General features: G+C 42.3%; 1 protein-coding gene across 5 annotated transcripts in view; it reads left to right on the forward strand.

Moving 5' to 3' along the window:
- The window catches only part of LOC127569425 (regulator of G-protein signaling 14-like), an 88018-nt gene that overhangs the window by 35938 nt on the left and 36851 nt on the right, over positions 1-15229 (forward strand). For all 5 annotated transcript variants that reach the window (XM_052014053.1, XM_052014058.1, XM_052014055.1 and 2 more), the window contains 3 exons: positions 2555-2724; positions 12170-12262; positions 14220-14363. In XM_052014053.1, coding sequence (XP_051870013.1) covers positions 2555-2724; positions 12170-12262; positions 14220-14363 — 407 coding nt within the window. The remainder of the gene's footprint in view (positions 1-2554; positions 2725-12169; positions 12263-14219; positions 14364-15229) is intronic.

A 15229-nucleotide genomic window follows, 5' to 3' on the forward strand; every position in this document is an offset into this window, starting at 1 on the left:
AACTTCAAGATATACCAAAGTACTTCAAAGTATTTTTAAAGAGCAGTGGTTTCTCTTGTAATGTAGGAAACCAATTTGAACACAGCAAGATTCCAGTAACAACAGTGAGGTAAATGACCAATTAATCTTTTGATTACTTGTTTATGAAATGGGAATGATGCTTGGAAGACCCACCCCTATTTGCCTTTGCTCTGCATTGTTGAATAGCCTTTTCAGAAGCAGTTAAGGGTCAACTACATTACTGTGGGTCTGGAGTCAAATAAAACAAGACTGGGTAAGGACAACAGATTTACTACCTTGAAGAACTTTATTGAACCTTGTGGGTTTTTTATGACAGTAGTTTCATTGTTACTGTTGATGATGCTGACTTTTTATTGGAGATTTAGTTCAGTTTTAAATCTCCAATTGCTGTGGTGGGATTAACTAAACCTTACTGACCTTTCAATAGTGCTGTCAGATGGTTACAGGATATCAAAGAGAACATAGAACAGTACCTTCAGCCCATGATGTCTGTGCTGAACAAGATGCCAAATTAAATTAATCCCTTTTGCCTGTACATGATCTATATCCTTCCATTCCCCACATATTCATGTGTCTATCTAAAAGCCTCTTAAATGCCACTATTGTATCGGTATCCACCACTATCTATGGAAGCCTGTTCCAGGCATCTACCACTCTCTGGGTAAAAAAACTTGCCCCGCACATCTCCTTTAAACTTTCCCCCTCTCACCTTAAATGCATGTTCCCTAGTATTAAACATTTCTACCCTGGGAAAAAGATTCAGATTGCCTATAGATAGGATTATCTATGCCTCTCATAATTTTATAAACTTCTATCAGGTCTCCCCTCAACCTCTGATGCTCCAGAGAAAGCAACACAAGTTTGTCCAATCTCTCCTTATAGCTCATACCCTCTAATCCAGGCAGCATCCTGGTAAACCTCTTCTGCACCCTTTCCACAATGTCCACATCCTTCCTGTAATGGGGTGACTAGAATTGCATACATTTGAAAACTCCCCATTTTCTTTTGAGTGGGAACTTAGGGCCTTGGTGAATATCTTTTCTGATACAGGAGTGGAGCCCATGATCCTCTGTCTCATGTTGGACAGAACTCCTTTTGCAATACTTAGCCTTCAGCAGAGCACCATGACAACATGTGTGATATGTTCATCTCCCACACTGACCAACCTCATGTTCTCTGAGTGAAATTCTCCTCTCTTTTGTGAGGATCAGGGTATTTTGTGCCAATCACTGCATAATTATGGCAGCATTGTACACTGGGCCGAGTTCCGTTAGCTGCTGAGATGAGACAGTGGAGGATCACCATGTCAAATGTAATTAGTATGACATTTAATTGAGCTGCTGATGTGAGTGTTGCTGGAAAGACCAGCCTTTGTTGCCTATCTATACATCTCTATGTGCCTGAAGTACATGCCTTATTTTGGGTGGCTGTGAATTCTCTGTCCTGCCCCTCATTAATACAGGGATCTGACCTTGGATGATGCTGGAAAACACACTCTTCTCCATTCCTGTGGGGTCAGTAATGGCACCCATTGAATGGCATTGCATTGTGCACATCTCCCCACGCCAATAGCATACATACCTGAGGTTTATGCTTGATTCACCACAATGCTCCAATGTGTCCCAAAGCCCCAACTTTCAGTTTCATTGCGAATCCTCCTCATGATGGATATTCAGACTTACGTAAACATTTCCTACAGTCACAGAGTTGTACAGCACGGAAGCAGGCCGCTCAACCCATAGTCCACATGGACCATCAAGCTCCCTTTAAACTAACCCCATTTTATTCTCCCATCAACTACTTCAGAGTCTGCCACTTACTCGCACATAAGGGGCAATTCAGAGCAACCCATTAACCTACCAAACCACATATCCTTGGGATGTTGGAAGAAACCAGAGCACCCGGATAATTGTCACACAGTCACAGGGAGAATGAGCAAATTCCGTAGCACCTGAGGTCAGGATTGAACCTGAGCCATTGGAGCTGTGAGACAGGAATTGTACAAACTGCACTTCTGTACCACCCATATGGTTGGCACTTAGGACAAAGTTCCCTGCTGTGGTGAATGCCTAGAGGCTTGAAGTTTCTTGGTTGGTCTTTGAATAAGGTGATTGTGCCCCAAGGATTTATACCATTTGGAAAAATAAAATCTTTTAGTAATGTAATTCCTGGTAGCAGCTCTTTAATGAATGTTGGCATTTGTTAGGGTGACCCCTAACACTCAATTTAGAAAAAGTATGCAGTTTGTGACTACTGACCATTTTTTAAAAAAAGTTGATATTAATATAATTCCATGTGAAGGGATCAAGCAAGGCCAGGTAAGGTACAGATCATTGTGATCGACTTGTGGAGTGGAACAATCTGAGGGACTGAATGTCTCACCTCTAAGCCTATGTTCCTAGATCCGTTAGATACTTGCATTTTCAGCAAATTGTAATTCATGGCCATTGATGATTTTTTTAGATGACTTTTTTTTTTCGTTGAACTTCAAGATTATAAATCCAAAGACAATAACACAAATCATTTCCCACAGAGCTGAATGTCGATGAGGTGGATGGAAGGGGAAGTGACCAGAGTTTGAACAGCAATGTCAGTTTGCCCAATGTTCAGGGGAGTATGTGCTACTCCGAGAGGTCAGTAGCCAGCTGGGCAGTTTCCTTTGAACGGCTTCTTCAGGATCCAGTTGGTGTGAAGTACTTTACGGTAAGTATTCACCACCCTTCGTCATCAACCACCACAACCCCACCTACCAGACATGCTCCATGCTCTTGGATTTTCCCGGAATGCAAGGATTATTCTGAATTCTTTGCTCCACTATCTATCTCCTCATCTCTTCTCATTTCTCCCATCCTGTATTCAACAGGTGGGAGGAGCTTATGAACATTTTACACAAAGATTAGCACCAGTGGTTCAGCTAACTCGCTTTTTATTTCCTTCCGCAATAAGTCACACATCTCTGCTAGTTCCTCCATTTACTGCACTGAAAACAGCTGTTGTTTTGTCACCCTTGGCTACTGGCCAAGTTCCTCTCATGCCGTCTGTGGAAGGGGTATAATATTCCTTTGATTCTAGCCTCTTAAATGCTCTCTACTACCTTTCTGGAATAATGATGCCTCTTTAACCTGAATCCTACACCCTAGCATTCCAACACCAGTTCTTCCACTATGTTACTACATCTTTGACCATGCTCCTAATAAATTGTTCTTTGGCTCATTATCTATTTTGCTTTATAGTCCAGATGAAGGGTCTCACCCCCTCTAATACGCAAGTTATTCTTGATATCAGAGGGGGTGAAATTTGGTAAGTCAAAAGTTAAAGTCAAGTTTATCGCCATGTTCACTAGTACATGTACACACAGGTGCAATGAAAAACTTACTTGCAACAGCATCACAGGCACATAGCATCAGAGACACAACATTCTCAAGAAAAGCATAACTTCTACAAAATTATACAAGAAAGAACACAATTAGAACAAAAAAGAACACAGTCCATTGAAGTGCAAAGTGGCCAAAGTTGTCATAGTGTTGCTATACTGAGGTAGTGATCATGGTTGTTCTGGTTGGTTCAAGAACTGAATGGTTGAAGGGAAGTAGCTGTTCTTGAACCTGGTGGTGTGGGAGTTCAGGCTTCTGTACCTCCTGCCCAATGGTAGCTGCAAGAACATGGTATGGCCCAGATGGTGGGATCTTTGATAATAGATGTTGCCTTCTTGAGGCAGTGCCTCCTGTAGATACCTTCGATGTTTAGGAGGGATGTGGCTGTGATGTATTGGGCTGAGTCCACTACTCTATGCATCTTTTTACATTCCTGCTCATTCAAATTCAAGTGACCATTGTTCCTGGTGACTTTTTAAGGCATTTTAGGGACAGAGGATCACCAATAATTGCCCAGATCTGGATGATTTGAGAAAAAGTGTGAATTTGTGCCTTATTCTTGAAGAACAGGCAATGGTTTCAATGCTGTGATGGGGCTTGTTAGGCCAATTTGAAGGACAGCTGAGCATTGTTGATGCTGATCAGAGACAGGCCAGGATTTGGTAAGTGTGACAGGCTTCCTTCTTCAAAGGACATCAGTGAACCAGTGCATCACTCTTACTAATCCCAGCTAGTTATAACCAGGCAAATTAGCAAAAAAACACGTAACTCAAACTTGCACGGATGGAGTCTGAACCCACTTTCTCTAGATTATATAAGCAGCCATTTAACCATAGTTCAACCCACATGGGGTGATAAATATTCAAGTGTATTTTTAGTGCATAATAAAAAATTGCTAAAGCTATTCTGAGGGTTGAACATAGTGTACATAGTGAAAGTCCCAACAAGAACAATATTCTCACATGACAGTGACTGACTGCCCCACTTCCAGAAACGTTGCTTAGTTTTGAGTTTTTTGAAGGATTATACCTACATGGAGAGGATTTACTCATAACAAAAGACTAAATGGGATGGCTGTCTTTACAAAAGTGATAGCAAAAGTAAGTGTTGGTCTCTTAGAAACTGAGACTGAGTAATTAACAATGGAGGCTAAAGAGATGGCAGTGAAGTTAAACAATTGTTGTCTTCACAGCAGGCGCATAAAAATAAATAAAATAAATCTTGGGGCAAAAACAAGACAGGAAATTAAAACAATCCCGGTCACTTGGAAAATATAAAAGCAGAAGAAACAGACACAGGAGAAGGCTAGCCGGTTCTTCACATCTACTCCCAATTCAATTATAGCTTTGTGTCACTTTCTTGGTTTCCTCCAGGTTTTCTGGGTTCATCCCACATCCTAAAGATGTGTGGGTTGGTAGGTTAACTGGCCAGTGTGAATTACCTGAGTGTGTAGGTGAGTGATAGAATCTGGGGGAGTTGATGAGAATGCAGGGGGAATAAAAACTTTGGATTAATGTAGCAAAATGGGTGGTTGGTGGTAGGCAAGGACTTGAAGGACCAATGGGCCTGTTTCAATGTTGTATCTCATTATGACTATGACTGTAACCCCTGTCACTTGATTCTCTTAACATCTAAAAATCCAACTGATCTCTGTATGAATATACTCAGTGACTGAGCCTCCACACTTCCCTTGGATAGAGAATTCCAAAGAATCACTGACGTCCAGGTATAGAAGGTTCTTCTCATCTCAGTCCCAAATGCCAATACTAATTTGGGACTGTGACCCTTGGATTCAGAGCGAAGTACATCCTTTAACTGTCATGACTGCTGAATTTTTTTTCTCTCTGAGGTATTCTTATGATGTACAGCGCTAGGATTTCCAATGCTTGAGAAAAAGTATTAAGCAAACCAAATCCTCTGGATTGTATACTCTATATCATAAGAGTTGTAAAGGAAGTGGCTGCAATGTTAATGGATGCATTGGTTGTGATCTTCCAAAGTTCCCTACATTCAGACCTGATTTGAAAACTGTAACCATAACACCTTTATTCAAGAAAAGAGGAAGGGTGAAAGGAGAAAACCATTGGTCCCTTCAGCCAGCATCTGGAGGTGGAGAAGTGCTGGATTCCATTATGAAGGAAATACTATCAGGACACCTAGAAACTCAGAGTCAGAGTCAATATCACTTCATGAAAGAAAAGTAGTGTCCAACAAATTTAGTAACATTCTCTGAGTGGGTAGATAATGGGGAACACCAGTGGATGTAGTGTATTTAAACTTTCAGAAGGCATTTGATAGGTTTCACATAGAAGGTTGCAGTACAAAGTAAGGGGTCAAGGTATTGAGGGTAATATATCAGCATGGATAGAGGATTGGTTAACTGATGGAAAATGGTCAGGAGAAACAGGTCATTTTCATGTCGACAAATTGTAACAGGGATCAGTGCTGGGGCCTTGTCCATTAACAACGTTAATGATTTGGGTAATTATATGGGGGTATCTTATCAAAGTTTTCTGATAACAGGAGGTAGATGGTGAAGTAAATCATGAGGAGGATATAGGCTCAGTGTGTAGGTCACAATATGGCAGATGGAGTAGGAAGTGGAGAACTGTATGGCTTTCCACTGTAGGAAGAATAGAAAAGGAGGATATTCATTAAATGGTGTGAGACCATGGAATGTTGAAGTACAAAAGGATCCAGGTGCCCTCATACATGAAGCAGAAAGTTAACAGGTGCCAGTATTTAGAAAGGACAATGGGATTTTGGCCTTTATTGCGAGGGGAATTGAGTGTAAAAATGGGAAAGTTTTGCAAGAACTGTAGAGGACTTTGGTGAGAGCATATCTGGAGTAGTGTGTACGATTTTGGTTCATTATTTAAAGAAGGATACACTTGCCTCATTGGCAATGCAGATAGGCTTCATTTGATTGATTCCAGATATGAAGGGCTTATGTAATGAAGAATGATTGTATACTAAGGTCCTATATTCTCTGGAGTTTAGCAGAAAATGAACAGGCAGATGGTGCAGAGGACCCCGGAGGCTGTTCCTCTCAATAACAGGTTTTCCGCTTTGGAAGCTGTTGAGGGGGATAACCTGCAGAGCTCAAACAGCAGTAGCCAGGTCTCTGGTACTGAGAGCGGTCCTGCTGCTCAGAAGGGAAGGGAGGAGAAGAGGAAGGCAGTAGTGATAGGAGACTCAATAGTCAGGGAAACAGATAGGAGGTTCTGTGACAGTGAGCATGAATCTTGGATGGTATGTTGCCTCCCAGGTGCCAGGGTCCGAGATGTCTCTGATAGGGTCCACAGGATTCTTGAGCAGGAAGGAGAACAGCCAGAAGTCGTGGTTCATGTTGGTACCAACGACATAGGTAGGAAGAAGGATGAGGTCCTGAAAAGTGAGTTCAGAGAGCTGGGCAGAAGGCTGCAGAACAGGACCTCAAGGGTAGCAATCTCAGGATTGCTGCCAGTGCCACGCGATAGTGAAGGTAGGAATAGGAGGAGATGACAAATAAATGCGTGGCTAAGAAGTTGGTGCAGGAGGGCAGGTTTTAGATTTTTGGATCATTGGGATCTCTTCTGGGGAAGGTGGGACCTGTACAGAGAGGACGGGTTACACACGAACCGAAGGGGGGGCCAATATCCCTGCAGCCAGGTTTGCTAGGGTGGTTCGGGAGGGTTTAAACTAGTTTGCGAGGGGGATGGGAAGCAGAGGGGTAGGTCAGAGGAAGAAGTGGATGTTGAAAAGTCAGATCTAACACGTAGAGAGGCTTTGAGGAAGGAGAAGCAGAGTACAGGGTATAAAAGTAGTAAGGTGGATGGGCTAAAGTGCTTTTACTTAAATGCGAGAAGCATCAGGAATTCGGGTGATGAACTGAGAGCTTGGATAAGTACATGAGACTATGATATTGTGGCTATTACAGAGACATGGCTGACATTGGGGCAGGAATGGATATTGAATATTCCTGGTTTTCAGTGTTTTGAAAGGGATGGTGGGGTGGGGGGAGAAGAGGAGAAGGGGTGGCGATACTGGTCAGGGACACTGCAACAGCTGCAGAAAGGGTGGATAATGTAGAAGGATCCTCTCTAGAGTCAATATTGGGTGGAAGTTAGGAACAAGAGCGGTTACTCTACTGGGAGTATCCTATAGGCCCCCCGGTAGCAGCAGGGATACTGAGGAGCAGATTGGGAGGCAGATTTTGGAAAGATGCAAAAATAACAGGGTTATTATCGTGGTGGACTTCAACTTCCCAAATATTGATTAGCACCTGCTTAGTGCCAGAGGTTTAGACGGGGCGAAGTTTGTTAAGTGTGTCAGGACGGATTCCTATCACAGTATGTTTACAGGCCGACTAGAGGGAATGCCATATTAGATCTAGTTTTAGGTAATGAATCGGGTCAGGTGACAGATCTCTCGGTGGGTGAGCAGTTGGGGGACAGCGACCACTGCTCCGTAACCTTTAGAATTGTCATGGACAGGGATAGGAGCAAAGAGGATGGGAAGATACTTAATTGGGGAAAGGTGAATTATGAGGCTATAAGGCGAAAACATTAGAGTGTAAATTGGGATGACATTTTTGAAGGGAAATGTACTATGGAGATTTGGTCGATGTTCAGGGCTCTCTTGCAGGATGTTTGGGATAAATTTGTCCTAGTAAGGCAGAGAAGGAATGGCAGGGTGAAGGAACCATGGGTGACAATAGAGGTGGAACAACTAGTCAGGAAGAAGAAGGCAGCATACATAAGGTGTAAGCAGCAAGGATCGGATAGGGCTCGTGAGGAATATAGAGTAGCAAGGAAGGAACTTAAGAAGGGGCTGAGGAGAGCAAGAAGGGAACATGAAAAGGCTTTGGTGAGTAGGGTTAAGGAGAATCTCAAGGCTTTTTTCTCATATGTGAAGAGCAGAAGGATGGCTAGAGTAAAGGTAGGTCTGATTAAAGACAAATATGGAAGATGTGCCTGGAAGCTGTGGAAGTGGGCGAGGTTCTCAACCAATACTTCTCATCAGTATTCACCAGGGAGATGGGTCTTGATGATGCTGAGGACAGTGTTGGTAAGGGTAATGTTCTAGAGTATGTAGATATCAAGAGAGAGGATGTGTTGGAGCTGTTAGAAAATATTAGGACAGATAAGTCCCTGGGCCCTGACGGAATATTCCCCAGGCTGTTTTGTGAGGCTAGGGAGGAGATTGCTGAATTGTTGGCTAAGATCTTTGAGTCCTCGTTGTCCATGGGAATGGTACCGAAGGATTGGAGGGTGGTAAATGTTGCCCCCTTATTCAAAAAAGGTAGTAGGGATAGTCCAGGGAATTACAGACCAGTGGGCCTTACGTCTGTGGTGGGTAAGCTGTTAGAAAGGATTCTAAGAGATAGGATCTATGAGCATTTAGAGAATCATGGACTGATTAGGGACAGCCAACATGGCTTTGTGAAGGGAAGATCTTGCCTCACAAGCCTGATAGGGTTCTTTGAGGAGGTGACCTGGAAGATTGATGAGGGTAGTGCAGTAGATGTGGTCTACATGGATTTTAGTAAGGCGTTTGACAAGGTTCCACATGTTAGTCTTCTTCAGAAGGTCAGAGGCCAAGGGATCCAGGGAGGCTTGACCGTGTGGATTAAGAATTGGCTTGCCTGTAGAAAGCAGTGGGTTGTGGTGGAGGGAGTGCATTCGGATTGGAGGGTTGTGACTAGTGGTGTCCCACAAGGATCGGTTCCGGGACCTCTACTTTTTGTGATATTTATTAATAACTTAGATGAGGGGGTGGAAGGGTGGGTTAGCAAGTTTGCAGACGACACAAAGATCAGTGGTGTTGTGGATACTGTGGAGGGCTGTCGAAGCTTACAGAGGGATATTGATAGGATGCAGAGCTGGGCTGATAAGTGGCAGCTGGAGTTCATTCTGGAGAAGTGTGAGGTGGTACACTTTGGAAGGACTAACTCCAAGGCAGAATACAAGGTTAATGGCAGGATTCTGGTCAGTGTGGAGTAGCAGGGGGATCTGGGGGTTCATATCTACAGATCACTGCATGTTGCCTTACAGGTGGATAGGGTAGTTAAGAAAGTTTATGGGATTTTAGCTTTCATAAATCGTGGGATTGAGTTTAAGGGCCATGAAGTAATGATGCAGCTTTACAAAACTCTGGTTAGACCACACTTAGAGTACTGTGTCCAGTTCTGGTTGCCTCATTATAGGAAGGATGTGGAGGCTTTGGAAAGGGTGCAGAGGACATTTACCAGGATGCTGCCTGGATTAGAGAGAATGGATTAGAGGAGAGATTAAAGGAGCTAGGGCCTTACTCATTGGAGAGAAGGAGGATGAGGGGAGACATGATAGAGGTATACAAAATCTTAAGAGGAACAGATAGAATGGACAGCCAGTGCCTCTTTCTCAGGGCACCAATGCTCAATACAAGAGGCCATGGCTTTAAGGTAATGGGTGGGAAGTTCATGGGAGATGTCAGAGGGAAGTTTTTCACCCAGAGAGTGGTTGGTACATGGAATGCGCTGCCTGGGGTGGTGGTGGAGGTTGATATGTTGGACAAGTTCAAGAGATTGTTAGATAAGCATATGGAGCAATTTAAAATAGAGGTATATGTGGGAGGAAGGGGTTAGATAGTCTAAGGTGTGGTTTAAAGGTCAGCACAACATGGTGGGCCGAAGGGCCTGCATTGTGCTGTATTGTTCTATGGTTCTATGGTTCTATGGTAACTTATAAGATTTGGAGGGAGTTTGACATGGTGGTTGCTATGACAGCGTTTCTCCCTGTGGGCTATCTGGAACCAAAGCGCATTGTTTCAGAATAAGAGGATACCTAGTTAAGACCGAGATGGGACATTTCTTCTCTAAATGAGTGTGAATCTTTAGAATTCTCTGTCTTGAAGAGGTCCATCTGCTGAAGCGTTATGTGTATTCTAGGTTGAGTTTACTGAGGTAGATAGATATCTGAGACACAAGAAATTCTGCAGATGCTGGATGGACATGAGGGGAATTGTGTGTTTTGTAGATCAGGCAGGAAAGTGGAGTTAAGGCCTAGATTAGATAGGTCATGATCTTACTGAGTGGTGGGGCAGGCTTGAGGGACCACGTGGCTTACATCTGCTCCTATTTCTTAAGTTCTTTTGTTCCCAAAATGCCTTACATCAGTGAAGTACTGTTGGAATGCGATCAATTTGTATCTAGCAAAATCCCACAAACAGCTCTGTAATAATGACCAAATAATTTGCTTTTTGATGATATTGAATGTGGGATAAACAGTTACCAGAGCATACGGAATAACATCCCTGATTTTTTTCAATATAGTATTATGGGTTCCTTTGGGTCCCCTCAGAGAGTTCACAAATTCCCAGTTTAACATCTTGTGCAAAAAAACACCACCGATATTGCAGCACCCCCTCAAAACTGCACTAGAAATGTTAGCCAAGTCTTTGTGCTTAAGTCTCTGGAGTGGGGTCTGAACACATGACTGTTTGACACACAGTCAAGTGTGCAGACAATTGCGCCAGTGTACATTGCCAGCTGACAGTCGTAGAAAAGGGAAGGCAGAGGGGTGATGTAACTAATGCCTTAAGAGGGATTTACAATGGTCGACACAGACAGATATTCACACTTACAGGTGACCAACCAGGGGTCAGAAATGGAAGATATGTCCATTAAGGAGAAGATAGATAAATATATGAGGAAGAAAGAATTACAAGGATATTCTAGCAGATTAGACATGGTGGGGGAGGCCTGGAGGAGGATCAAAAGGAGCAAAGACATAACTTCATTAACAGATTTATTGTAAATTAGAGGGGATCTGTGACCAACAAATCTGCACGTGAAAGAAATTGGAATTCATTGTAAACAGTCCTTGCCCTATGAGTTTTTTTTTCATATTTATTCGTCTGTAGGAAATGGATGCTGCTGGCAAGGCGAACATTTATTATCTATTCCTAATTGCTTCCTGAGTGCTGTGGCTTGTCAGACCACTTTAGAGGGCATTTAAATGTCAGCCACGTTGTTGTGGGTAGGTAGTCAAATACAGGCCAGGGCAGATGAAAATGGCAGATATCCTGCCTGAATGATGTTGATGAACCCAATGATTGTTTCAACAATTTCATTTCACCATGGTCATGAACATTTTATTTCCAGATTTATTTAGTTACTTGAATTTAAATTCTCCAGCAGAGAGATCAATGTACTTTCATTGCTTATTCAATGCATTTTTTGAGATAAAAAGCAGTAATTTGGGACATTTTGGAACTGCTCTTATGCTGGTGTTACATTTAGAAGTGATTCTAACCTTGATCAGAAATTCTCTGACCTATGCATCATGGTATATTAAATGGTCCAGGATTCCAACTCATGGTACATGATGGAGGCCTGGGTGTGATGTCCAATTAGATCTCTCATCTAATAGGGAGATGCCTGAGCATGGCACTCTAGAATTGAATTGCTCCTGTTATCTGCTTTGTGTAGAACTTATGTCCCTCCTTACGTTTGCACAGGATAAGACTGAGAATCTGGGTCAATCCAGAAGTACAAAACACTTCTTAAAATGTAACTTTTGGGTCAGTCTTTTAGCCCATTAATTACTGATTATGCCACTGTGAATCACCTCGGGATGTTTAAGGTACAGGTACTACAGCAAGTTATTTCTCCAGCAGTTGTGGTTTGGAAGGGAGAGATGTTAAAGAGATTATCAGTTAGGCTGAGTGGATCTCCAAACTGGAATGGTGCTAGTCACCCCCATGAACCATTCACATTTTTACAGTGATTAATGTGTTTCCTCTTCCCTTAGGAGTTTTTAAAGAAGGAATTCAGTGCAGAAAACATATTGTTTTGGCAAGCCTGTGAACGCTTCCAGCAGATCCCAGCAGATGACTTGGAACAGGTAAGAAAAACACACACTGCACTTGTTGCATTTGTTTCTCTGTGCAACTGCAGCTTTCTATTCTTCTCCAGAGAGTTGAGCTGAGGTTGGGATGAAGGCTCCCTGGATGCTGACTGTGCCCACGTATTCTCTTGAAGTGCACAACCTTTGAGTTCAATAACGAGGACCAATTCCCTCTTCCCAATGTCAAGGGATCTTCAGCAAGGTGAAGCTTCCATTTCCTCTTGCTGGCTCCTATCGTACAAACTACATCTGTCAATATTTTGTGTCGGTATGGAGTCTATTCATATCAATGCCCAGCTCTGTTTGGGATGGTGTTATTATCATGTGTTTCAACATATTTTACATGGGTATTGGTAGGTGGATGTCTTAAATACATCTGGCATCCCAATAATCATATTATACAATGACTAATCAAACAGTTAATCTGCATCAATTAGGATGCTGCAGACTTAGGCAGAGGTTACAGTGGGCAGCACAGTAGAGCAGCTGCCTTGCAACTCCATAGACCTGAGCTCGATTCTGACATCCACTGCCTTCTGTGTGGAGTTTGAATGTTCTCCCCATGACCACATGAGTTTCCTCCAGCTGGTCTGGTTTCCTCCCACATCACAAGGATGTGTGGGTTAGTGGGTTAATTGGCTACTGAATTGTCCCTACTGTTGTTATTGAGTGGTAGCATCCTGGGGGAGTTGATGGGATGTGAGGAGAACAGGTAACATTAGTGGGGAATAGGATTGCTCTGTGAAACAGCTTAAACTCGATGGGTTGATATGAACTCATTCTGTGCCGTAAGGAAATATGGAAATGATAAGTTCTAGTAATTGGGAACTTTGGGAACCAAAGTTCTCAATTCATCTTATTTTTGAAATTGTCAACTTTTTTATGGACCCCTAAACCTCCCTGTGTCTCCATATGTCTTACCTTTTGGAAAATCATCAGATTGATCTTTGTCAAATCCAAAATGGATGATATTAATCTTCCTCATGTTAAACTCCATCTGCCACAGTTTAGCCCACTTGCTTCATGCTCCTTCACAACTTTCTGCTTTCATCAACACTGTTTACTGTGCCACCTAACTTGGTATAATTAGAAAACAGATATACGGCTCGCTATTCTTTGAGCTGCGAATGCAATGAAGAGTTGAAGCCCCAATACTGTCCCTAAGGGTCCTATTCTACCATTTGATACACACATTATCACTGTTCTCTTATCTCCTACCTCCTAGCCAACTGCCTACTTAAGTCAGTAGATTGATTCTAGTTTCACCTTTGCCAACTATGCATGGAGTGTTATTAAATGCGTTTTGAAAGACCATGTAAATACCATCCATAGCTACCCCTGTAGCTACTCCATTAGTGACCTCAAAACATCCAACTAGGTTTGTCAGGCATTATAAACTTGATGCTGGTCTCTCTGATCAATTCATCATTGTCCAAGAAGCCAGTCACTCTGTCCCTGATATTGTCAGCAACTCATTCACAATGATCTTTAGACAATAAGTCATATAATTTCCAAAGTAACATACAAAGACACTGGAGGAACTTTGTGTGTTGCTCCAGTTGTATCTCTATAATTTCCTAACATATCTCTCTAATGCTTCTTAAATAACGGAATGACACGAGCAATTTCTGATCCAGGATATTTCCCGAATCAGGAAAATTTGTTTACCTTTTAATTCCCTTGATTTAAAATCATCAGGCCTGATTCCTTCCCTTGATTTATTTTAGTTTTCTGGATATCTCTGTTACTTGACCAACAATGAAGATGGATAATGCGAGCAACTTGCAGCCACATTGACTAACTAAAGCAATTAAGCCTTGATACACTGAGGGAAAACTACACCAATATCATTGATTAATAATATTTTCTGATTTATCCTCCCTTATTATTTGTGTAGCTCCCACATATATAGAAGAGCATTGTTTTGACCTAATTCTCTTTGTCCTGTGTTCAGCTCTCACAGATTGCTGGCGAGATCTACAGCACATACCTGTCCAGCAGCTCCCTCAGTCCTATCAACATTGACAGACAAGCACAGCTGGAGGAAGATGTCCTTAATGACCCTCGGTCAGATATGTTCAAGGCACAACAGCTTCAGGTACAATCTGCCAGTCCTCATCTCACTCTACTTCATGACCACATGTCAATTAAACTATCTCTCACATCTGCAGTCTTAGAGTCAATACCTTCAGGAGGTGCTTATATAAAAAACTCTGCTTGGTACATGTATAACTTGACTGGTGGTTGAAAGTATTTTGAATATCTTTAATTTATATTGCTTTTCCGGCTTCAAAGTTTCTTGAAGCACTTCTGGAGTGTAACCACTCTCAAATTCAGGCACCCAATTTACACAATGAGGTCCAACTAATAGCATTGGCATAACACCCAGCTAATATCCGTCACTGATGTTGATTCAGGAATAAGTAGTGGCAAAAACACGAGAAGAACTCACCAGCTCTGCTTCAAAGTAACAGCATAGGATTTTATCATATTCATTGGGCCTTACACCTGCAAGTGTCACATCTCCACCAGTTCAGCACTTCCTCAGTACTGCCTAGCTGGTGAGTTCAAGTCTTGTGAATATCCCAATTCAAGGTGAAGTTGGTATGTCAGATCCCGCACCGAATTCAGTTGAAAAGATGTTGTATCTTCACTTGAGAGAGTAAAGATGAGCAAAGGTTGGTTCACAAAAGATAAATTGAAATTGCCCATTGTTTTTGGCAGGGAGGGGAAATAAATATAACTGTTAACGTTTTGACTCCATTTGCACCAGAATTTAAAAATTGGTATGGGTGTTGGTTTGTAATTGTTATGTGTACCGAGACACAGTGAAAAACTTTGTTCACATGCCATCCAGGCAGATCATTAAGTAAACTTCATACTTATTTCTTGGCCTGAAATTGGCTCAACAAAGAAAGCATATGTCCTGAACATTAGGCCTGGGGGTTATTAATAATGCCCTGT

This window comes from Pristis pectinata, chromosome 4 (genome assembly GCF_009764475.1).
Source record: "Pristis pectinata isolate sPriPec2 chromosome 4, sPriPec2.1.pri, whole genome shotgun sequence".
Taxonomy (NCBI): Eukaryota; Metazoa; Chordata; class Chondrichthyes; order Rhinopristiformes; family Pristidae; genus Pristis; species Pristis pectinata.